The following is a 24,568-nucleotide window of genomic DNA, read 5'->3' on the forward strand; positions in this document are numbered from 1 at the left end:
GGGGCGCTACTTTGGGGCGGGCGCTAACTTCGGGCGGGCGCTAAAGCTAGCGCCCCAAAACTGCCTAAACTGAAAATCTAGCCCCAGGTATCTTCTAGTAAATCTACGTTGCAATCCCATTTGGAGACGTTCTTACAGTCGACGAGCAGTAGAGTTTCTGTCCTGGTGGAACGTACCCCGTTTTTCCTATTTAGATGCCGGTCGACCTGCTATTCGCTACCAACAAGTTTTGTTTTGTTTTTAATTTAGAAGTTCATAGGTACTCATCAAAGTCAAGATCTAAATGTTGGGGAATGGAAACTTTTAAATTTCAGGCACCCAATGCCAACATCAAACATTCCACGTTCAGTAAACACGCGGGCTGTTTGCAGTAGAACGGTCACTTACACTTCCCCAATTATTAACCTCAGCCCTAACCTCAGGAGCGGAAAATTGGCGGCATCAGTGTGACAATTTCATTTGCAAGATCAATAATCTTGTGCCTTCTCTAAGCAGGAATACTAGTTCGCTGTTAATTGCCGTATTGAACCGCGGGCACGGATGTGCAATGGGACTACACCCGCTGGGAACAAAACCTCGGCTGCCTGAACACATTCTCTCTGACCTTTGTAATTATCATAAAGAGGAAACATTCATTTCGTCATTTTCTGTATTGTTCCATATTCCGAGAGCCGAAAATGAATGTACGTGCTCAAATTAACTTTAGCATTAGATGTCTACTAACAGCCGGATAATGTGATGTCCGAAGCAGACCTACATTTCATAATACATTGGTCATTTCGAACATTTGATTTTCCTAGCGGAGCTCTTTCGAAATAGTAAGCGTGATTTGATGATTCTTTCTCGTTAGGGGACTGGAAGATCCGCTTTCTAAAGCATTCGGTTTGACCTGGCTTAGCGTTATTGGTTCACCAGTTTTGGACGGTTGCCAGAAAACTCCTCCAAAATGTAAGTAATCCCAGGGGGGAAGTGATACAGAATGTTCTGAGCACAGCGGGCACCGAACGGTAAGTAACAGGTCTTGATTGTTTCCCACTTTGCAGAGGGGTAGATTTTTAATTAGTAGTGTACGCTTCTTTAAGCAAAACGTTATCGCTGCGTCTATATCCTTAGATATATTTGCTATAACTGAAAGCAGCTAAAAGGGAAGGGTATGCGTGGCACTACAGAACAATTTGGGATGTGAGAATCACCCCGTGTTCTGTTCAGCTCGCATTTGGTCATAAAACCCACAACGCTCTGTAGTCCAATAGGCCTCTGTTAATATTTCATTACTGACTTCAAGATTTGTTCTTCCTTCTTTGTGACCAGTTAACGTCATTATGGCATCTAGTTCTCACTTCTACACGTTTATCTATTTGTTTTTACATGTATGGCACCGTAGCAGAAGTAGGTTCTACATGCTATGGAGATGATTATGGTACATCACAATTACCGGAATTATTTTATTTTCCTTTCCAGATTAATTTGAAACGAACGTTTAGAAGTTTGCTGAAAAAAATGCTACCATGAAACGATAGAGTAAAATTGTTTAATGGAGCAATAGGGTGAACATATTCAAAGGGGGGCACGGTGGCATAGTGGTTAGCACTGTTGCCTCACAGCGCCAGGGACCTGGGTTCAAATCTGGCCTCGGGCGACTGTCTGTGTGGAGTTTGCACATTCTCCCTGTGTCTGCGTGGGTTTCCTCCGGGTGCTCCGGTTTCCTCCCACAGTCCAAAGATGTGCAGGTTAGGTTGATTTGGCTGTGATAAATTGACCCTTAGTGTTAGGGGATTAATTACGTGGGGTTACGGGGATAGGGTGGGATATGTGTCGGTGCAGGCTCGATGGGCCGAAATGGCCTCTATCTGCACTGTGAGGATTCTGTGATCTGTGATCTGTGATTCTGTGAAAGTGTTCTAAACTCCAGGCACACAACAGTAGATGGCTAGAATGCTAGTTAAAGGCATTTAACCACATGCTACAGAGCGGCAATTCATGTAATATTCTCATCAATTCCAGTTTTCTTAGTACTAAGCTCAAAGGAACGAGGTGGTTCCCATTAGACTATCTAATCATAATCAAGTTACGTTGTTGCATCGTGCTAAGCATAAGTATGTGAAATATACAGTATGCAGCATCAAAATAGATGCCAAGGCCTATGAAAATACACAGCAACGAGTGAGCAATGGAATGTTAATGCTTGGTGAAATATAGAGTCATAGAGTCATGACGGTACAGAGGGTGATCATTCAGCCCCTCGAGTCCGTGCCGGCTCTCTGTAGAGCAATCCAATCAGTCCTATTCCCCCGCTCTATCCCCGTAGCCCTGCAAGTTTATTTCCCTCAAGTGCCTATCCAGTCTCCTCTTGAAAACATTGAGTTCCAGGTCCTCAGCACTCGCTGTGTAAAAAAGTTTTTCCTCACACCCCCCCTGTATCTCTTGCCCAAAAACCTTAAATCTGTGTCCCCAAGTCCTTGCACCATCAACTGGTGGGAACAGCCTTTCCCCATCTAACCTATCCAAACCCATCATAATCTTGTATAATATAAAACCAGTCTTGACTTAGAATTAGTAGCATCAGTTGCATTCATGTTTTACTCAATATAATGTGCTAGAGAGTATGTACTGCACTTTTTAAAATTCATTCTTGGGTTGTGGACTTCGCTGGCAATGCCAGCATTTATTGCCCATCCTCATAACTGCCTTCTCAAATGGCCTAGCAAACCACTCAATTGTATCAAACTGTTACAAGAAGGCCCATCGCCTTCTCAGGGCAACCAGGGATGGACAATGAATGCCAGCGACGCCTGCATCTGAAGAATCTTTTTAAAAAGTGAAATGGACTGACATTTTGGTAGCTTGAGTGCTAGGCAATGGATTATGGAATGAAGATCAGTGTGTGTAAGACCGAAGTTATGACGGTTTCTAGGAATGCAGGTGAAAGCGTGAGCGTTGCACTAAAGTAGGAATTGTTGGATCAGGTGAGAGACTATGTAAATATCTGGAAAGTATAATGACTGATGATTGGAGGTAAGAGCTAGGATTTCAATGGGGAAAATTACATTTAATTGAAGGAGGAGGATATTGACTGCACAACTAAATAGAGAACAGAAGAAAAGATTAGTGAAGAGTTTGATATGGAGTGTGGTGCAATGTGGTGTCAAAACATTGACGCTGAGGGGAGAGAAGGTCAGGCTTGCAAAGAACTTTGAGATATGGGCTTGGAGAAAGCTGCCCTTGAGAAGGTGAAGATGAAACTTCTTTATCCAGAGTGGTTAGACTGTGGAACCCGTCACCACAGGGAGTGGTTGAGGCAAATAACGTAGGTGCATTTAAGGGGAACTAGCTAAGCACATAAGGGAGAAAGGAATAGAAAGATATGTTGATGGGGTTAGGTGAAGAAGGGTGGGAGGAGGCTCGTGTGGAGCACAAACACCAGCATAGACCTGTTTGGCAGAATGGCCTGTTCCTGTGCTGTAGCTATAACGTACTGCTATGTAACTATGTATAGGACATAATTGAAGCAGTGAAGTAAAGAAAGACTTGCATTTATATAGCGCCTTTCACCACCACTGGACATGCCAAAGCGCTTTATAGCCAACTAGCTGGGGGAGCCCGGCTTTGCCAGGGCTGTTTTGGGCCGGGCAGTTTAAATCGAGTCCCAGGCTTTGGGGCCTCTCTGTGTCCCTCTGTGAATTTGCTGCCGGGCAACATTTTAAATCGAGTCCCAGGCTTTTGGGCCCTGTCTCTGTGTCCCTCTCTCAATCTGCTGCCGGGCAACATTTCTACCTTTTAATACCTTGAAAGATGAAAGTGAAAGTACTTATAAAACGTTTTTGGTAAATCTTATGTTATTTTTAAAAGAGATACTAACTTTTTCGAATATGGATTAGCAGATTTTGAGCTGGAAGTAAATGGGGTTTTTAGCTTGAGGCAATGGCTGCCAGATCCCTGAGATGAAAACGATTAGTCCCGCCCACAGACGCAGCAATTGGCCAACCATCAGGCGACTGAACTGTAGGATTGGTCAATCATGCCGGCACAGGATTGGTCGACCTTGACGTCAGTCAATCAATGCTACTTAGCAGATAATGGCCTAGAAATTCGGTTGTGGGTCCGCCAGGGCTTTAGCACCCGAAATTTTGCGCCGGCGTTAATGCCGCTGCGCCCGATGAAAATTTGGTTGCCCCGGGCCCAGACGGTGGCGGGCGCAAATGGAGGGTTTTTGCGCCTCACTATGGGCGTTCAGTGCAGTTTTGAGGCGCTAATCCCCCGCTGCGGCACCCGAGGTGGTGCGGCAGGCTGGGGTACTGCAGGCCTCCTCCTTCTGTTAAGGAGGAGCTGCCTGCAGCCGACCACTGGCCGATCGATTCGCCCGACAAATGAGCCCGGCACCTCGGGGAAGAGCCGGGCTCGCGGGCCACACACATCAGTGCCGCGGGGGGGTGGTGGAGGAGTCCGGCGAGGGAGGTGCGGGCAGGCGGCCGCCGGGAAAGCGGCCGGCCGCCGCTCCACCTTTATGCGCCGGCGCAAAGGTGTGTAACATCCCTTTCAACAATCGTTGTTTGCGGCTGCCACGGGCGAGGCGGCCGCAACTGAATTTGGGCTTGGGGCCGGGTCACCACGGCAACCGGGACGCTGCGCACACCGATGACATCATCGGTGCCGGCGCAGCGCTACCGGCTAACGCCGATGGTAGGGCCCAACGCAATTTCGTTACCAGCTATAATTCCGGCGCAAGACCCTCTAACGCCTCTCATTGGGCGCTAACCCCACCGAATTTCTAGGCCAATGAGTTTAATTTTGAAGGTTTTTTGCATAACGCGCGAACAATTTTTGTCCGGCCGAAACGTAAATACGCTTAGGACGGTTCTGGAATCGTCAGCTTTCTTTTGACGTAACGCACGTGTAGGTACGCTCTATAACTTTCGAGTTAATTCAAGACAGACAGACAGACAGACGGAATGACAGACAGAAGTATCCTTTTATATATATAGATAGATGAAGTACTTCTTTGAAGGGAAGTCACTGCCGTATGAAATGCGGCAGCTACTTTGTGCACAGCAAGCTCCCACAAACAGCAATGTGATGACGACCAGATAATCTGTTGTAGTGATGTTGATTGAGGGACAAATATTGGCCAGGACACCATGGAGAATTCCTGTGCTCTTCTTCAACATAGTGCCATGGGATCTATTTATGTCCACCTGAGAGAGCAAATGGGGCCTCGGTTTAACGTCTCATCCGAAAGACGGCACCTCCGACAGTGCAGCTCTCCCTCAGTACTGGATTTGAGTGTCAGCCTAGATTCATGTGCTTAAGCCTCTGGAGTGGGAATTGAACCCACAACCTTTTGACTCAGAGGCGAGTGTGCTCCCCACTGAATCACGTCTGAAAAGTTGGCTTTTTATGATAACCCGACATGGTCACTTTTATTGATACCGGCTTTTTATTTCCAGAGTTTTTAAACTGAATTCGAATTCTGAAACTTCCATGGTGGGAGTTGAATTCATGCTCTTGGATTATTAGTTCAGTTCTCTGGAGTACAAACACAGTAAAATAATCACCACATTACTGTACCAGGGCTTTGCTATCAGCAAATGTGCTAGCTTTCTTTAGCTGACTTTCAACTTCCATTCCTTCCTGTAACTAATTAAGCATTTCTCTTACTATCGCTTCTTGGCACACATTGAACAACACAGGTGATAGGCAGCATCTTCTTCTAATCACTCCTGGTCTGACTCTCCATCTGCTACCCTAATACTTTCCATAATCAGCCATAGATCTCTCCAATCTACACCAATGTTCTTTAGTAATGCATCCACTATTTCCATGGCTGCCATTTTTAGCACCCTGGGATGCAGATTATCAGGCCCTGGGGATTTATCAGCTTTCAGTCCCGTTAATTTCTCCAGCACTATTTTTTAAACTAGTACTAATATCCTTTAATTCATCCTTCTCACTAGACCCTTGGTTCCCTAGCATTTCTGGGAAGTTATTTGTGTCCTCTTCCGTGAAGACAGAACCAAAGTATTTGTTTAATTGCTCTGCCATTTTCTTGTTCCCCGTTATAAATTCTCCCATTTCTAACTGTAAGGGACCTACATTTGTCTTCACTAATCTTTTTCTTTTTACATACTTGTAGAAACTTTTACAAACCGCTTTTATGTTCCTTGAAGTTTACTCTCATACTCTTTTTTTCCCCTCTTAATCAATTTCTTGGCCCTTATTTGCTGAACTCTAAACTGCTCCCAATCCTCAGGCTTGCTACTTTTTCTGGCAACTGTATATGACTCCTCTTTGGATCTAATACTGTCCTTAATTTCTTTTGTTAGCCATGATTGGGCCACTTTTCCTTTTGTGTTTTTGCACCAGAAAGGAAAATATAACTATTGCAATTCATGCATTCGTTCCTTAAATGTTAGCCATTGCCTATCCACAGTCATGGCTTTTAATGAAGTTCCCCAATCTATCATAGCCAAGTCACTCCTCATACCATCATAGGTTCCTTTGTTTAGATTTAGGACCCTAGTTTCAGAATGGACTTTTTCACTTTCCATTTTAATGAAGAATCCTATCATGTTATGGTTACTCTTCCCTAAAGGACCCCGCAAAACAAGATTATTAATTAAGCCCTTCTCATTGCACAATACCCAATCTAGGATAGCCAGTTCCCTAGTTGGCTCCTCAACATACTGGTCTAAAAAACCATCTAGTACACACTCCAGGAATTCATCCTCCACAGTATTATTGCTAATTTGGTTTGGCCAGTCTATATGTAGATTAAAGTCACCCATGATTACTGTAGCACCCTTGTTACATGGATCTCTAATTTCCAGTTTGATGCCATCCCCTACATTACCACTACTGTTTGGAGGCCTACAGACAACTCCCACCAATGCTTTCTGCCCCTTGGTGCTTCTTACCTCCACCCAGACTGATTCTGCATCTTAATATTCTGAGCCAATATCCTCTCTCACTATTGCCCTGATTTCATCCTTTATTAACAAGGCCACCCCACCTGCTTTTCCTTTTCACCTTTCCTTCCTAAATATCGAATATCCTTGGATATTCAGCTCCCAGCCTTAGTCACCCTGCAGCCATGTCTCCATAATCGCAATTATATTGTATCCATTCACATCTATTTGTGCTGTTAATTCAACTAACTTATTACGAATGCTTCATGCAGTCAGATACATTGGTTGTCATCTTCCAAAATTCTATAGATTATGGAACAGTTCCTGCAGATTGGAGGGTGGCAAATATAACCCCATTATTTACAAAAGGAGGGAGAGAGAAAACAGGGAACTACAGACCGGTTAGTCAAACATCAATAGTAGGGAAAATGACAGAGTCTATTATAAAGGATGTGATAACAAGACACTTGGAAAATATCAAAGTCAACATGGATTTATGAAAGGGAAATCGTGTTTGACAAACCTACTGGAGTTTTTTGAGGATGTAACTGGTAGAATAGATAAGGGAGAACCAGTGGATGTGGTGTATTTGGATTTTCAGAAGGCTTTGATAAAGTCCCACATAAGAGGTTAGTGTGTGACATTAAAGCACATGGGATTGGGGGTAATATACTGGCATGGATTGAAAATTGGTTAACAGACAGGAAACAGAGAGTAGGAATAAATGGTTCTTTTTCGGGGTGGCAGGCAGTGACTAGTGGGGTACCGCAGGGAACAGTGCTTGGGTCCCAACTATTCACAATATTTATCAATGATTTGGATGACCAAATGCAATATTTCCAAGTTTGCTGATGACACAAAACTAGGTGAGATGATGAGTTGTGAGGAGGATGCAAAGAGGCTTCAAGGCGATTTGGACAAGTTGAGTGGGTGGGCAAATACATGGCAGATGCAGCATAACGTGGATAAATGTGAAGTTATCCACTTCGGTAGGAAAAACAGAAAGGTAGAGTATTATTTAAATGGTGCTAGATTGGGAAATGCTGATATACAAAGAAACCTGGGTGTTCTTGTACACCAGTCACTGAAAGCAAACATGCAGGTGCAGCAAGCAGTTAGGAAGGCAAATGGTCTGTTGGCCTTCATTGCAAGAGGATCTGAATACAGGAGCAAGGCTGTCTTACTACAGTTGTACAGGGCCTTGGTGAGAACACACCTGGAGTACTGTGAGCAGTTTTGGTCTCCTTACCTAAGAAAGGATATAATTGCCATAGAGGGAGTGCAGCGAAGGTTCACCAGACTGATTCCTGGGATGGCAGGACTGTCGTATGAGGAGAGATTGGGTCGACTAGGCCTGTATTCACTAGAGTTTAGAAGAATGAGAGGGGATCTCATTGAAACGGATAAAATTCTGACAGGGCTAGACAGACTGGATGCAGGGAGGATGTTCCCCCCGGCTGGGGGGTTTAGAACGAGGGGTCACAGACTCAGGATATGGGGTAGGACATTTAGGACTGAGATGAGGAGAAATGTTTTCACTCAGAGGGTGGTGAACCTGTGGAATTCGCTTCCACAGAAGACTGTGGAGGCCAAGTCACTGAATATATTTAAGAAGGAGCTGGATTTCTAGACACAAAAGACATCAAGGGGTATGGGGAGAGAGCGGAAATATGGTATTGAGTTAGAGGATCAGCCATGACCATATTGATTGGTGGAACAGGCTCGAAGTGCCGAATGGCCTCCTATTTTTTCTATATTTGTATGTTTCTAAGTACCTCCATTAGTTTGATACAGTTCATTCTATAAAAGGTTTTTTCGAAATCTACAAAACAATTGTGCCCCTTGTGATTGTGTTCTATTCTTCTCTCACTTGGCACTCTCATTACCTTTCTTGCCTTTCTTGTATCACATCCTCTGAAAAACCTAAGTGGATTTTTGCCAAGATATTGTTCTGCTTTTTCTGTTAACCTTAGTAATATAAGCATAATCTTTAAGGCCCGTGGAATCAAACTGGTGGTACCAATTTTCTTTCCGAAGGTATCATGATCGCCTTCAGGAAATTATTTGACAATCCCCTTTCAAATACATTGTTTTACATAAATAAGTGAGATCATTTGTTGCCTCCGCTCCCATGTTATTAACTAATCCTGTTGAAATGTCATCAATGTCTGAGGCCTTTCCATTCTTAAGATCACTTATTGCAACCCTCACTTTCCATGCCCATAAAATCAAATTACATATCCTTCACCTTTCCTATTTCAATGTCAGCTGACTTTTTCCTCTTTGGCATACAGTTCCTGCCATCACCTTCTTAATTCAATTGACCCAGTCAATAGCTGTCCATCTGTATTTTTGATTGCTTTAACTCTTATCCCTCGTCTACTTAAATCAGCCATTCTCCTCACTCTCTCATACAACACATGCAACCTTCAGATTTCTCTAGCCTCTCCCATCCTTTGCCACCCCCACCCCCGCTGCCGTTAGTCTACCACCGGGTATTTTGTCAATTTTGTCGGGCATATCTTCTCCTCTGGACCTGCTCCAATGATTCAGCGCAGTGCCTTCCATCTGCTCCATAACCTTTGCAGGCCCACTCTGCTAACCTAACTGCTGTGGCTCAGTTCGATTCACTCGATTCCTTTTTTGGCTTTGTAGCCTTTATCCTTACCGTTGATACAAGTTCAAGGAAGAGGAAATACTGACACATCTGATTAATATTCTTTATCCGCCAAAGCATTAATGCAACCCATTACATGCAGTGCCCATGAGACTGGTACCAAATGTTACTCACATGTACTGGACTCATCGGATGTCATAAGCATGTCGTCTTGGCTGCTCACTTGAGCCTAGGTAGACTAGGTAGAAGTCCCTCGGGAACCCAGCTGTACCATAACTTTATTGGCTTAATTACATTTCCCTAGCGTCACTCTATTACATTTGTGCATCCTACTTACGTCTAAAGAATACTTTCTACCTATGATGTCACCACAAAAGACGTGCATTTACACAGGGCCTTTCCTGATCTCAGGACGTTGCAAAGCACTTTACAGCCAACAAAGTATTTTTGATATGCAGTCACTGTTGTAATGTACGTAACGTGGCAGCCAATTTGCGCACAGCAAGCTCCCACAAATAGCAGCATGATAATAACCAGATAATCTGTTTTTTTGTGATGTTGATTGAGGGATAAATATTGGCCAGGACACCGAGGAGAACGCCCCTGCTCCTCTTCAAAATAGTGCTGTGGGATCGTTTACGTCCACCTGAGAGGGCAGATGGGGCCTCGGTTTAACATCTCATCTGAAACACAGGTGATGGCTGCACAATACAATCAATCTCTGTTCATTGTTCTTTTGCATGTGTAACCACACCTGCCAGACACGGCCTGCTCTCACTCTTATATCTTCCTGATATATCTCATAATTAGCTCCATTCATGCCTCACACTGCCTTTCCAATACCAGAAAGAAAGACTTCCATTTATATAGCGTCTTTCACGACCACCGGATGTCTCAAAGTGCTTTACAGCCAATGAAATACTTTTGAAGTGTAGTCACTGCTGTAATGTGGGAAACGTGGCAACCAATTTGCGCACAGCAAGCTTCCACAAACAGCAATGTGATAATGACCAGATAATATTTGTTTTTGTTATGTTGGTTGAGGGATAAATATGCCTAGGACACCAGGGATAACTCCCCTTCTCTTCTTTGAAATAGTGCCATGGAATCTTTTACATCCACCTGTGAGAGCAGACGGGGCCTTGGTTTAATGTCTCATCTGAAAGATGGCACCTCCGACAGTGCAGCGCTCCCTCAGCACTGCACTGGGAGTGTCAGCCTAGCAGAGTACCTAGCACCAGGCCCGTTTGTTAACATTCTTTTCCACTCTCTTCATACAAACTATTCTCAAATCCTGTCCGTCACAGCATTCAGCTATTGAACTCATCCTAACCTTCTGGCCCAACTCTTATTAGATAATATTGGAGAAATGGTAAAGGATAGGTAGAAATATGAAAAAGATGCATCAATGTATTTCTTCAGTTTGGCTATAACAAAAAAACACGCGCTAAGCACATGAACAGGAAATAGCTGCTCCCCATTTATGGAGAGGTGGCATTTATGAATCTATCTAAAGTAACTGAGTAAAGCATTGTTAATGTTCTAGGAACAAATCAAAATAATTACTTTACTATCTCTGGAGTGGTCTATTGGAGACTGCTTTCCACATTCTTACACTGGAAAGTCCTTGTGCTCACCTTACCTAATTGCTTATCCAAGCAATCCTTCCTGAAACAGCATGAGCTCCTTTTCATTGTGAGTAATTCCCTGGATAGTTCACAGCTCAATGGGTGGATGCCGTTTTATGTATTATGGGAGGGGCTAATCGGTTGTGGTGATAAAATGGTTTATTTCAGCTGCTGCCTGAAGGAGGAAATATTTCTCAGAAAAAAACAAGATAATGACATCCTTAACTTACTTTTGTGTCTGACTTTCCTTGCTCTTTGAAATATTTCTTTAGGTATTTTTCGCTCGCCTTTCCAATGGCAGAAGTGCAGGAACAAAGAAATGTTTAAGTATGCACAGGGAAGGGATCTCATCTGTTTTGTAAATAGAGGGCTACCTTTAGAATTGGTAATGTGACTACCTTAATGGGCCGGTTTGAATGTGTGATGTAGTAAAACTCACTACGCAGTTGGTTTGAGTATAAAGCAAGGCTTCAATCAACTTGTTTCAGAACATGGAGGTCTAGTTGTACTTCACTAGTTCCTGTCTTACAAAATGTCCCTGGGCAAGCTGGGCCCACGCCCGAGTATTTATACTCCTTGGAGGGGCCACCAGCTGGCCGTCCAGTGTTATTTCATGAGTAGTTTCTTGATGATGAGATTTATAACATTGTGCATATAGTTATACCTTAAGAGGTCACAGCAGATAAGGTGAGGAATTATTAGGGGACTGTAGGGAGCGTTATCATGTAAGACCTGTACTTTGCCTTCTGTAGAATTAAAATGAAGGGACTATCAGTAATTGTTTTGATTCCTAGGTCACTGTGAAGCAATGAATCCCGCTGACCTGCTGTGGAGGTTGATGCTACTCTTTAGTAAGCTATTTCTTTCCTTACTACCGTTCGCTGTTGTGTAATCTGGAAAATGTTTTTGTAATTTAATTCTCTCAGCTGGTTCAGTTGTATGTTTTTATTATATTAATTCGACTTATTGCGTTGTTTTGCTTGTCAGTTCTTTCTAAAGTTAAACGTAGGGTCACTGGGTCGTCCGCTGAGAAGGCACACTGTTATTTGGCATATTGGGTCCGTCCGCAAGTCCAGCATAGGTCCCTGGGATGGGGTTTGTTATCCCGAACGCCCACCATAACTTTGGCGGAAGTTCGGCAGAAACCCCAGTTATGCCTTATCCGGGCCTTCCAATGATTTGTCACCGATTACGGTGACAGATTAGGAAATCCCGCTAGCAAATTAGCGGTAGTGTGTGGAAACAATGGTGGGAATTTCTGGGGTGGTCAGCGGGAGCGTGTGGTGGTGGGTCAGGTGGGAATTTTGTTTTGATAAGCTAGTTTCCCAGATGTTGGGTCTGTCAGCGCTGAATAGACCCGACACCAAGTGGTGGGGGAGGCAATTTAGATGATTATGAACTTGTTAACAAGCACTTAAAAACTATTTTACGCTCACCTTTAGATTTTAAAAATTTGCCTACGGCTTCCCTGCTACTCAGCATGGGATGATTTCTTAACTTGACAGCTGAAAATGGTCTCTAAAAGCTCCCATTTCATAGCTGCTGACTTTCCAAAGTTAGAAGCTGTTGCTCACTGCATTTGGAAGACATGTTGAGCTTTATGCAGCTTCCAAGTGTTTGGATCAAACTCTATCCAGTGTCACGTCATTGGAACAACCGCTCCCACCATTGACAGATCGCTTCTGTCATCTCAACTGCACCTGCCATCTATTCCATCAGCATCAGTGGCCTTGAAAAAATCTGACCTTCACCCTCAGAATCCCACCATGATCAACCCCAACACCAGCAGCACTTGGCACACCAGTAGCACCAACAACAACACCAACCTTCTCTGCAATCAACTGATGTTGCACAGGACAGAGGGTATCAGCACCCGATCACATTGCTGCCTGGGACACCAGGGATGGCTTCACCATGGCCAGAGTTATTTCACTTGACGCTGTACACACTGGCTGCCACATGATGTGCCAGGTTGACACCACCCCACACCAGCACCATAAAACATCCGTACAATGTCCAAGCCATTCCTTTCACACTCATCACCATTGGGTGGTGGGGGGGGGGGGGCGGGGGAAGAGTCGTTATTTCTCACCATTCACTGGGCCTCACTAAGACACTTCCAAAGCTGCACACAAATCTGCCCAAGAAGGCAACGTGTTGTAAATAAAGAGTTCAATGCTTGACAACACAATAACAGAAACTTTACATGAACATTGCATAAAATGCCCAAGTGCCTACCCTTGTGGGTTGTCAGTTGGTATGATTGCACTAGGATGAGGGTGAGTGTGAGGGGTGGCTAGTGAGATGGGGGTGTGATAATGTAGATAGAGTGGGATGGGTGGAGGTGCAAGGTAAGTTGCTGTGAGTAAAGGTGTGCAGGAGTAGGGTAGGGAAGACAAAGTGATGGGGATGTGATGAGTGGCAGAGCAGGATGAGGTTGAGTGTGGCATTCCAGTAACAGTTCGTGAGCTGCTGAGATCATTGAAAGGTTTGTGCCACTGCAGCTTGGTCTTCCTGACGACATCCCTGCTTGTGTCCTCCAGGGCAATGTGCAACCAGGCTGCGTTGGTGTCCTGGGGAGGTCTCTTCCACCCATGGGAAGGAAGAGAACCTCCCTGCGTGCTGTGACTCATTTGAGAGCCTGGGTGCAGCCGGGCACCTCTGTGCAGTGCTTGTCAGTGTTTGCAGCACCTCAATGCTGTAGAACACTGACAGCACAACTGTCAAAATCAATTTGCGCATGGTCCCTTTAAGGAAACCGGCTGATTACGCGTCATCAAATGACGTCATCAGACCCGCTTCCTTCAATTGGCCTGGAAACGCACTGGGCGGGGCTTAACAAGCCCTATCCAGGTAAAATCATTTCACAGAGCTGGCTGGAGCCGCCACCGATCCCGGCCGCACCGGACCAGCCGAGGGTAGGGGAAATCGTGGCCAATGTCCATTTCATTTGTTGAGAATGATACAATGGCCCAGAAACTTGGGTCTGGGGCTTCCCGCGGGTGTAAGCCCCCGATCTGCACTTACCTTGCGCACCGGCCATTGTGCTGTGAGCCCCGTGGAATTCCGATCCGGGCCTGGTCCAACTGCCGGTGCGCAGTGCTTGCATATCCCAGGGACACATTTAGTTTGATGTGTCCCCTGGGATCACGTGGGCCATGGGGAGCCAATCAGAGCAGGGAATGCTCCATTCATAAGATTGACAGGAAGAGCTGTCAAAACTTATAAATACTGCGGCCCCAAAACAGCACTAAATCTTCAAATAATTTTTTTTTTTAAACACATTGTTTAAATAAACTATAAATTACATGAAATAACTATTTTAAACAATAATTTAAATGTTTGAAAAAATAATTTTATTTTCTAATGGGGCTAAAAATAAACTTACCTTGCTTTAAAGTATTTAAAAATAATAAACCTGTGGGAAAATGTTTTAATTTTAATTAATTCACCACTTACCTTGTAAAAAGCAGGCCTTACACCTGCTTTTTATATGTGTAACTTCTGGAGACTTACCCTCCCGGGAAAACCTGCAAAAAAAAACGAAGTTTGATGCACACGCGCAGCCTCTCCCGCGCACGCTTTCGACCTCTGAACCCCTTCGTTCAGGGGAATGGATGTGCCGGTTTCCCGCGCATGCGCAGTGCATGCAGGAAACCAGCACTTCCATTGGGATTACGGGTAAGTACCCCATGCGTAATCACCCGTGGAGACTCGAATTTCTGGGCCAATAATGTTTTATTTCCACGCATTGGCGCAACGCAGTATTATTAGCATGACAGAAAATGGGATAAAAGTAAGAGCAAGGCATGATGCTGATGTTCCATATGAAAGAGGTAGTTTAAAGTTGTTAATTAGACATTTGTTTAACAGGTGCCCACTCTGCTAGCATCATAATCATTCAGGCCCCTTCAATTGATGTCTTCGAAAGAGAGAGAGCACACTTACCCTGTACTTACGTTGCTTCAGAAAGGGAAACTAATGGTGCATTCAGGTGGTATAAGAAATGCAAGAACGGAACATGTATGGTTTCTAACAATTCAAGAGATTTCCTCGGCCGAATTGCTATGACCAATAGACAATCTTTCAGAGAAAACAAAGACGCGTCCATTACCATCAGCACGACCAGACTGGCAGATTCAGGAACATACTACTGCCAAGTCGAAATGTTCGACGTTGGAACAGAAACTGGGCCAGGCACAATACTGACCGTGAAACGTAAGTTTATTCAACATTGGCTCCCCATTTAGTGTAGCCCGTAGGGTGCCTTTCTTTAAGTTAATGTGAAGTTTATATGGTCCATTGTTTCAAGGAGCAAGACTACAAAGTACATTTGGGAAACTTTCTGTGTTTGGGCCATGAGTCTATTGGGGTTTAGTTCAATGGAACCAGTCTTTTTGTCTGAAGTGTTTTTTAAATGGTGAAGAACTGTTAAATATTGGTGTTCAGAGAGATTTGGGTGCTCTTGTACACAAAACACTGAAAGTTAACATGCAGGTACAGCAAACAATTAGGAAGGCAACTGGTATGTTGGCCTTTATTGCAAGGGGGTTGGAGTACAGGAGTAAGGAAGTCTTGCTGCAAATGTACAGGGCTTTGGTGAGACCACACCTGGAGTACTGTGCACAGTTTACATTTCCGTACCTAAGGAAGGATATACTTGCCCTAGAGAGGGTGCAACGAAGGTTCATTATATTGATTCCTGGGATGAGAGTCTTGTCCTATGAGGCGAAATTGAGTAGAATGGGACAATACACTCTGGAGTTTAGATTAATGAGAGGTGATCTCATTGAAACGTATAAGATTCTGAGAGGGTTGACAGGGTAGATGCTGAGAGGCTGATTCCGCTGGTTGGAGAGTCTAGAACTAGAGGGCATAGTCTCAGGATAAGGGGTCGGCCATTTAGGACTGAGATGAGAAGGACTTTCTTCACTCAGAGGGTGGTGAATCTTTGGAATTCTCTACCCCAGAGGGCTGTGGATGCTCAGTCGTTGTGTATATTCAAGACAGAAGTCGATAGCTTTTTGGACTCTAGGGCAATCAATGGATATGGGGATCGGGCGGGAAAGTGGAGTTGAGGTGGAAGATCAGCCATGATCTTATTGAATGGCAGAGCAGGCTCGAGGGGCTGCATGGTCGACTCCTGCTCCTATGTCTTATGTACTTATGTACTTAAGTAGTTTTATGTCAGCTGTGTTTACTGGAGCTCCTGTGCTAACTCTGACGGCCGCACCTCTGTGTCTATCTGTGCATATATAGATGCAAGCATTCACAGTCGTATAGCCCATCACAAAAAGTACAAACCTGAACTGAACTCACATGATGTGATAGCAACTTCCGGATTGTGGTCCTTACTTCTACAACCGTGCAGGTCTGGACAATACCAGAGTAGTTGGAAGTATAGCATGGCATAGCGTCCAGCGGAAAAAATATTCATCATATGAAGTAACTGTTTATGGTAGACAGATTTTGCTTCTAATTTGGTGAATGATTGAGATCTAAGTTGATCATATTTATAGATTAATTAGACCTACAACTTCAATTGAAACTACTTCTTGGCATTAGGTTACAGTACCACTCACGTTAAAATGACCTACACGAGTAGTCCTTATACGGAGCGAAATTGCTTTGTCGACGCATTAACTGTGTTGGGTAACGAGTATCTTCGAAGTATATGGTGAAACAGAATCTAGTTTGACATGATTGTGTTATCCCAGCTGTTGTAGACGTGGAAGAACTATCTCACTTTGTACATAACCTGCCCTGGGCATTTATGTTACAGCGGCAGCTGCCAGCAAGATTAGAGTGTTTCAAACACCGCCTTCCATTGAGGCTACCGAGGGAGAGACAGTCCACCTGCTCTGCACTTACAACACATCTGAAGTACAACACACGGGGGCCTTCTCTTGGTACAAAGACGTAAGAGATGAAACAGAAGAGTCCAGGGTGTCGAATACATCCGCAAAGTACTCGGGTAGAGTTATGGAGGTGGAGAGATCATCCTTCAAAGCGAATCGAAACGCTACTATCGCGATTACAAACGTGAACCACAATGACTCAGGCACATATTACTGTCAGGTGGAGATATTCTTCGTCGGGAAAGACACTGGAACAGGAACAATATTAACAGTTAAACGTAAGTTTATATGGAGAATGAGAGCAAGAGTGTGTGAGAGAGAAAGTAAGATATAGATAGGGAGATAGAGAGAGATAGATAGAGAGATAGATAGAAACAAGGAAAGTAAGAAAGAAATAACCCCACCATAGTTATTCCATCTCCTTTTAACATTAGGAAATGTCTAATGCATTAAATACTTCAAATTAATACAGTATACTGTGGATAACTGCTTGTGTTTTATGAAAGAATTTCCAGATGTTTCTAAGCTGATATTGAAAGGGATATACTGTAGATGGGATGTTCCAATGATTGAATGAAGACTAACTTAAGAGTGCCACAAGACAGGCAGCTTCTATGTGTTTGGTAGAACAGGCAGCCAACCAGCATGTAAAATCATTAGCCCAACAAGCTTCCACCACTGCCAGCATATATTCGGTAGAGAATATATAACCTTGATTGCATTTAATGGCCTAATGGTAACCATGGCTATTCATATCTCTGAACATGTTCATTTATCATCCAGAAGCAACTATCGCTGAATGTTAATCTATACAAGAAAAGCATTACAGAAGAGGTGGTTACATTATAAGTCGAAAAATGCAAGAACGATAATGGCAGAAGCCATAAGAGAGATATTGGAAGTAAGATTGGTGTGTATCAAATAAAGCACTTTAGTGATATGTTTATATAGAGAGAGCAAATAATGGGTGCAAAAATCTGTTTATCTACTTGAAAAAATAAAGTTTTGCATTAATATAGCGTGCTTTTCAACCTCATAGTGTCCCAGAGCGCTTTGCAGCCAAGGAAATACTTTTGAAATAGAATCATAGAATCATGGAATGGTTACAGTACAGAAGGAGTCCATTCGGCCCATCGAGCCCGTGCCGGCTCTCTGCAAGAGTTTGACAAATTTATTAGAGTTTATAAGAGGTTTTTGAGGAAATAACTAGCAGGGTAGATAAAGGGGAACCAGTGGATGTAGTATATTTTAATTTCCAAAAGGCATTCGATAAGCTGCCACATAAAAGGCTATTACACAATATTAGGGCTCATGGGGTTCGGGGTAATTTGGTAGCATGGATAGAGGATTGGTTAACAGACAGAAAACAGAGCATAGGGATAAACAGATCTTTTTCAGGTTGGCAGGCTGTAACTAGTGGGTGCTGCAAGGATCAGTGTTGGGGCCTCAGCTATTTACAATTTATATTAATGACCTAGATGAATGGACCGAGTGTAATGTATCCAAGTTTGCTGATGATACAAAGCTAGGTGGGACAATTAGCTGTGAGGAGAACACAAAGTGTCTGCAAAGGGATATAGATAGACTAAGTGAGTGGGCAGTAAGGTGGCAAATGGAGGGAGATGTGAGGTTATTCACTTTGGTAGGAAGAATAGAAAAACAGAATATTTTTTAAATGGTAAGAAACTTTCAAATGTTGGTGTTCAGAGAGATTTGGGTGTCCTCGTGCAAGAAACACAGAAAGCTAGCATGCAGGTACAGCAAGCAATAAGGAAGGCAAATGGTATGTTGGCCTTTATTGCAAGGGGGTTGGAGTATAAGAGTAAGGAAGTCCTGCTACAATTGTACAGGGCCTTGGTGAGACCACACCTGGAGTACTGTGCACAGTTTTGGGTTCCTTATCTAAGGAAGGATATACTTGCCTTGGAGGCAGTGCAATGAAAGTTCACTAGATTGATTTCTGGGATGAGAGGGTTGTCCTATGATGAGAGATGGCGTAGAATGGGCCTATACTCTCTGGAATTTAGAAGAATGAGAGGTGATCTCATTGAAACATACAAGATTCTGAAGGGGATTGGCAGGGTAGATGTTGAGAGGTTGTTTCCCCTGGCTGGCGTGTCTAGAACTAGGGGGCATAGTCTCAGGATAAGGGGTAGGCCATTTAAGACTAAGATGAGGAGGAATTTCTTCACTCAGAGGGTTGTGAATCTTTGGAATTCTCTGCCGCAGAGGGCTGTGAATGCTGAGTCTTTGAGTATATTCAAGGCTGAGTTAGATAGATTTTTGGACTCTAGTGGAATCAAGGGATATGGAGATTGGGCGGGAAAGTGGAGTTGAGGTTGATGATCAGCCATCATCTTATTGAATGGCGGAGCAGGCTCGAGGGGCCATATGGCCTACTCCTGCTCTTATTTCTTATGTTCTATGTTCTTAAGAGCACTTCAGCTAGTTCCACTCCCCCGCCCTTTCATCGTAATCCTGCAATGTCTATCCTTCGGGTACTTATCGAATTCCCTTTTGAAAGCCACGATTGAATCTGCCTCCACCACCCTCTCAGACAGATCCTGTCCACTCATTGCATAAAAAAGGTTTTCCTCACGTCGCCTTTGGACCTTCTGCCAATCACCTTAAATCTGTGTCCTCTGGTTCTCGATGCTTCTGCCAATGGGAATAGTTTCTCTCTATCTACTGTGTCCAGGCCCCTCATGATTTTGAACACCTCTATCAAATCTTCTATCAACCTTCTCTGCCCTAAGTGTATTCACTGTTCTGATGTAGGAAACGCAGCAGCCAATCTGCGCACAGCAAGCTCCCACAAACAGCAATGTGATAATGACCCGATAATCTGTTTTAGTGATGTTGGTTGAGGGATAAATATTGGCAGAGACACTGCTCTTTTTCGAATAGTGGCCATGGAATATTTTACGTCCAGCTGAGAGGGTAAACCATCCGAAAAACGGATGAGATTCGCAATCTAAAACCTGGGGCCAAATAAATAGCCGGGCTTTAAAATGGTTACTTCACGTCTGCCTTTATTGAGAAATATAGAGAAAGTCGACGCCAGGAATCAAGTCAAACTAGATGGAGTAACAGTAGGAATCATTAGTACCTAACTAGATATCTACTCCGAACAATGTGAGTGTACGGGTGATAAATAAAGTCATTGCTGAAAGTGATTGTTTGTTTCTACATAGATCGGGACCATCCGGAACAGCGCGGGAGATCGCTGCCTTGGCAGCTGCTTGTATTGGGAGGGAAACTTGCAGTGTTTGTTCTGATCATCTTATTAACCATTTTTCTCCTGCATTTCCACGAGTCTCGAGGTTCTCCTATGGCAATCATCGCAGAGCGAGAGGAAGTTGACCAAACAGGCAAGTGTCCGGTTCCAACGTGTAAATTTAAACCAATTGGCATACGGGACCGTTTCCATTTGCAGTTGGATTAAGAAGTAAAACTGCAAGCTCGGGTTATTCTAATTATTCAATACAAATAGAAAAACATTGTAAATTGTACCGTTTCGTAAATTGTGCTCACGGTTACTTGTTATCTTCGTGTAACTTTATATTAGGAATCTTTTACTGTTAACAAATTGAACTCTGTCTTATTAAAGTAATTGAAAATACAGGTCCTGTAATTCGGCTACCAGGGCTTAATGCAAACCAATAAGCTATGAACTGTGGTTCCTGGACCGCCAGTCCCGCTGACCTATCAGGGCATTGGCCATCGGTTTTGAGTCAGGATACCCCGAGTCGTGATCTGTGCTGGGGCAAGGAAAATTGTACCTGGCCCGGTTCGCCCACTTTAATTATTCGGCCTTTCAGCTGGTAAAAGAGCAAGACTGGCGACAACCTTTTGTGCTAAGATATTCGTACCCAAGTCAATTCTTTTTTTTAACCGGTAGAGACTGGAGACAGGCGAGTGACATGCACGAGGATTGACATGAGAAGGAAAACCGCTGTAAACACACAAGTAGCAAAACTATAGCAAGAAGCGGTCGCTTATTATGTTGATTTTTCTCAAAACTCACAAAAACCTAATCTGTGCTGCATATTTTACAGAGAGATATGTATAAATCGTCGGAGTTCGAATTGCCATTCAGGTATGTAGCATATTGAAGAAACACAAGTTTATTAATTTAAGAAACGTTCCATTTAATAAGCAGTAGGTTTCTCAAGACCTCTAATCGCAATTAGAATCGTTATAGAATCATAGAAGCTTACGGCACAGGAGGCCATTCAGCCCATCGTGTCTGTGCTGGCCGAAAAAGACCTCTCCAGCCTAATCCCACTTTCCAGCTCTTGGTCCGTAGCCTTGTAGGTTGCGGCACTTCAAGTGCATATCCAAGTACTTTTTTAATGTGATGAGCATTTCTGCCTCTCCCACCCTTTCAGGCAGTGAGTTCCAGACCCCCACCACTCTTTGGGTGAAAAAAGTTCTCCTCAACTCCCCTCTAATTCTTCTACCAATTACTCTAAATCTATGCCCCTGGCTATCATCACCGCTAGGGGAAATAGGTCCTTCCTATCCACTCTATCTAGGCCTCTCATCATTTTATACACCTCAATCAAGTCTCCCCTCAGCCTCAGCTGTTCCAAGGAAAACAACCCCAACCTATCCCATCTTTCCGCATAGCTAAAATTCTCCAATCCTGCCAACATCCTCGTAAATCTCCTCTGTACCCTCTCTAGTGCAATCACATTTTTCCTGTAATGTAGTGACCAGAATTGTACACAATACTCTAGCTGAGGCCTAACTAGTGTTTAATACAGTTCAAGCATAACCTTCCTGCTCTTATATTCTATGCCTCGGCTAATAAAGGCAAGTATCCCGTTTGCTCTCTTAACCACCTTATATACCTGTCCTGCTACCTTCAGGGATCTGTGGACATGCACTCCAAGGTCCCTCTGATCCTCTGCACTTCTCAGTGTCCTACCATTTATTATGTATTCCCTTGCCTTGTTAGGCCATCCCAAATGCATTACCTCACACTGCTCAGGATTGAATTCCATTTGCCACTTTTTTTGCCCACCTGACCAGTCCATTGATATCTGTCTGCAGCTTTCTTCCTCGCTAACAGCCACACGGCCAATCACCTGAAAACTTCTTAATCATGCCGCCTACATTGAAGCCTACATCGTTGATGTATACCACAAGAAGCTAATTAGAAGTCTGCCAGGGGACACCTTCATTTAATGAGGCATTTGCCAGTATTCGCCGAAAATGACTACACGTGGTTTTATTTTGTATTTTCGTTGTCACTTTTTGGTAACTACTTAGGGACTGCACAGCGAGGTCTGCTTTGTGCATCCACTATGCAAATCAAGCACTCCCACGTGAGATACAGCACAGCTTATGCTCACTGATAGGCTCCCTCTACAGTTTCCCAGCAACGGGGCTTAACAGCACCTTCAAAAGGGACCATACTCTTTTAAGGTTGACTTCCTCATTTCTGGCAGTGGCAAACTCTGAACTAAGCAGCCAATTCAATACCCATTGGCAATTAAAGGGAGCCAAGCTGCAGCCCTAAATCTGAAGAGCCATTATTCCAATCCAGACCACTGTCATAATATTAACCACCAAATCACAGCAATTTAACACTTCAGCGAGGGTGTCATTGATTACCTTCAATTGTATACTTTCACTACTGAATCATTTATTCCTCATAAAGAACAACAAACTTAGTTTCCATTGACAAAAATCCTCATGTTTTGTTTCCTGTTTTATTACATCATTCAATACTTTCAAGTGGATTGTCTTCTTTTAATAGTCTCAGCCATTTTTCCCTATATTCTGAAATTATCATTTTGACATTTGGAGAGCATGCAGCGGCTGGCCAGCAATTGCCCACTTAAGTCTTGTGGTTGATGTAAACAGGCTTGGGGTCTGCTTGCATCAGCATAAGGGGATACTTAAACCTTAATTACACATTCACATATCTAAAATTATGCACATACAATTTATTAAAAGCAGTTATCCAAATATTGACCTGGATTACAGTTTTAATGATTTGTGAAACTATCAAATAATTACATTTTTATTGAGTTTGGTGGAATATTACAATTCAAATTCTGTTAATTGTGTAATTTTTACATTTCGGCATTCCATTGCATATCATTAGGGGATTCCCTTCGTACATGATTGTAATGGAATGACAATAACTTTGTCATTGGTGGACCGGGCCCACATGAGCCCAGGTACACTTCCAGACTGCCTGCATCTCTGGGGTCTGTGGGCCAGTACACTGCCCTCTGCCTTGAGGCCTGAGACCACAACTCTTCGCAGCCTGGGCGCCAGCCGGTAATTTCATAAATTTCGCGGTATGCCTCCAACCACAATTGCTGGACCATTATCTATTACGATCAATAAACTTTATTATCTAAATAGTGAATAAGTGTAGTTTATAGCCGATTTCATTGCAATGATTGTAATCAATTTTGTTCAATGCCCTTTACATTTATCAGTATATAATCGTTAATATATTATAATCCCAAAACTGATAAACCTGTAACTCTTTAATTTGATTCCATGAAACAAGGAAGTGAAACGAAGTAGGACTAATATTTTGCTCGCCCATGTTGAACAAGCAATGGTACAACGTCGATACATGACTTTAATTTATGCAACCAGGGTGCAACTAACACTTATAGACTGTATCCTTGATGTGATCAGTGGCGATTTGAATTATACACTGTGGACGCCTTGAAGAAGCCTAGAGTTAAAATATCTGCACATTCTGTCTTAAACTGTATCTGTAAATTGTTAACCTGATGCTTAATTTGATAGTTTTAGGATGAAAAAACAACTAAATTGTTTGTGATTAATTTAGGAAGCAAAATACCTCAGTGCGATGTTACATAATAAAACTAGCATTTCATCAATATTCACCAGAATGTTACTTGTTTCTTGATTTTACCAATGGCTTGTTTTAATAAGTATAATCAGGTTTGATTGTGCTCATTTAGTTTAACCCAAATAAAGGTTTCCTGGAATAAACCAATAAATTCTACTCTTTGCGGGTTATTTTGTTCAAAGGGTGTAAACAGGCGCTTAAATGGATGCTATACTAATAAGACACGCCTGTTTGAAAGTCTGATTTTAGCACCAATTTGGGTCCTAATTGCTGATTACCATAATTTGAACTTGCCTGCAGGTGCTAAACTAGACACCCGCAGGTTTAGCACTCAAGTGCTGATTTGACACAATTTTCGGGAAGCAGTATATGTGGGCTTGGTGCACCCGCTTCCACTGATGGCTGACACACTGTGGCACATTTCAGGATGGCTCAGGGACCGGGGGAGAGGGTGCACAGGTTCTCGGACGTGGCACTGGCAGACCTGACGGAGGAGGTCCAGAGGAGGAGGAATGTCCTGTAACCGCAGGGGGCAAGGAGTCCACCTCGCTCTCCTGCCCCTCCTGCCCCTCTTTCTGGCAGCAGCTGGTGCTGCCCTGCCTGGCCTCATGCCCTCCTCCTATCACTCCCGCAGACCAAGAGTGACCCCTAGCAAGCTGCCGATGACCCAGCACTCCCTTGCTGCTGGTGACTCCTCTAAGATGAAGTAGCAC

At 43.5% G+C, this 24,568-nt stretch overlaps 1 protein-coding gene across 2 annotated transcripts; it reads left to right on the forward strand.

The window, feature by feature from the left end:
- The first annotated feature begins 981 nt into the window (after positions 1-981).
- LOC147096013 (uncharacterized) lies at positions 982-23,993 on the forward strand. 2 transcript variants are annotated; one of them, XR_015074857.1, is made up of 6 exons: positions 982-1,007; positions 11,942-11,998; positions 15,021-15,365; positions 16,930-17,283; positions 20,200-21,104; positions 23,541-23,993. XR_015074857.1 is itself a non-coding variant. In XM_085974979.1 (5 exons), the coding sequence occupies exons 2-5, from the start codon at positions 11,956-11,958 to the stop codon at positions 17,809-17,811; spliced, it is 765 nt and encodes a 254-aa protein (XP_085831105.1). In that variant the 5' UTR covers positions 982-1,007; positions 11,942-11,955; the 3' UTR covers positions 17,812-20,331. The 2 variants fall into 2 exon arrangements, 1 of the variants encoding a protein (XP_085831105.1); XM_085974979.1 differs by lacking the exon at positions 23,541-23,993 and having other exon boundaries at positions 17,789-20,331.
- Positions 23,994-24,568: the final 575 nt, after the last annotated feature.

Source organism: Somniosus microcephalus, unplaced genomic scaffold, assembly GCF_052327205.1.
Source record: "Somniosus microcephalus isolate GS21.2 unplaced genomic scaffold, FLI_Smic_1.0 unresolved_chr1, whole genome shotgun sequence".
Classification (NCBI taxonomy): domain Eukaryota; kingdom Metazoa; phylum Chordata; class Chondrichthyes; order Squaliformes; family Somniosidae; genus Somniosus; species Somniosus microcephalus.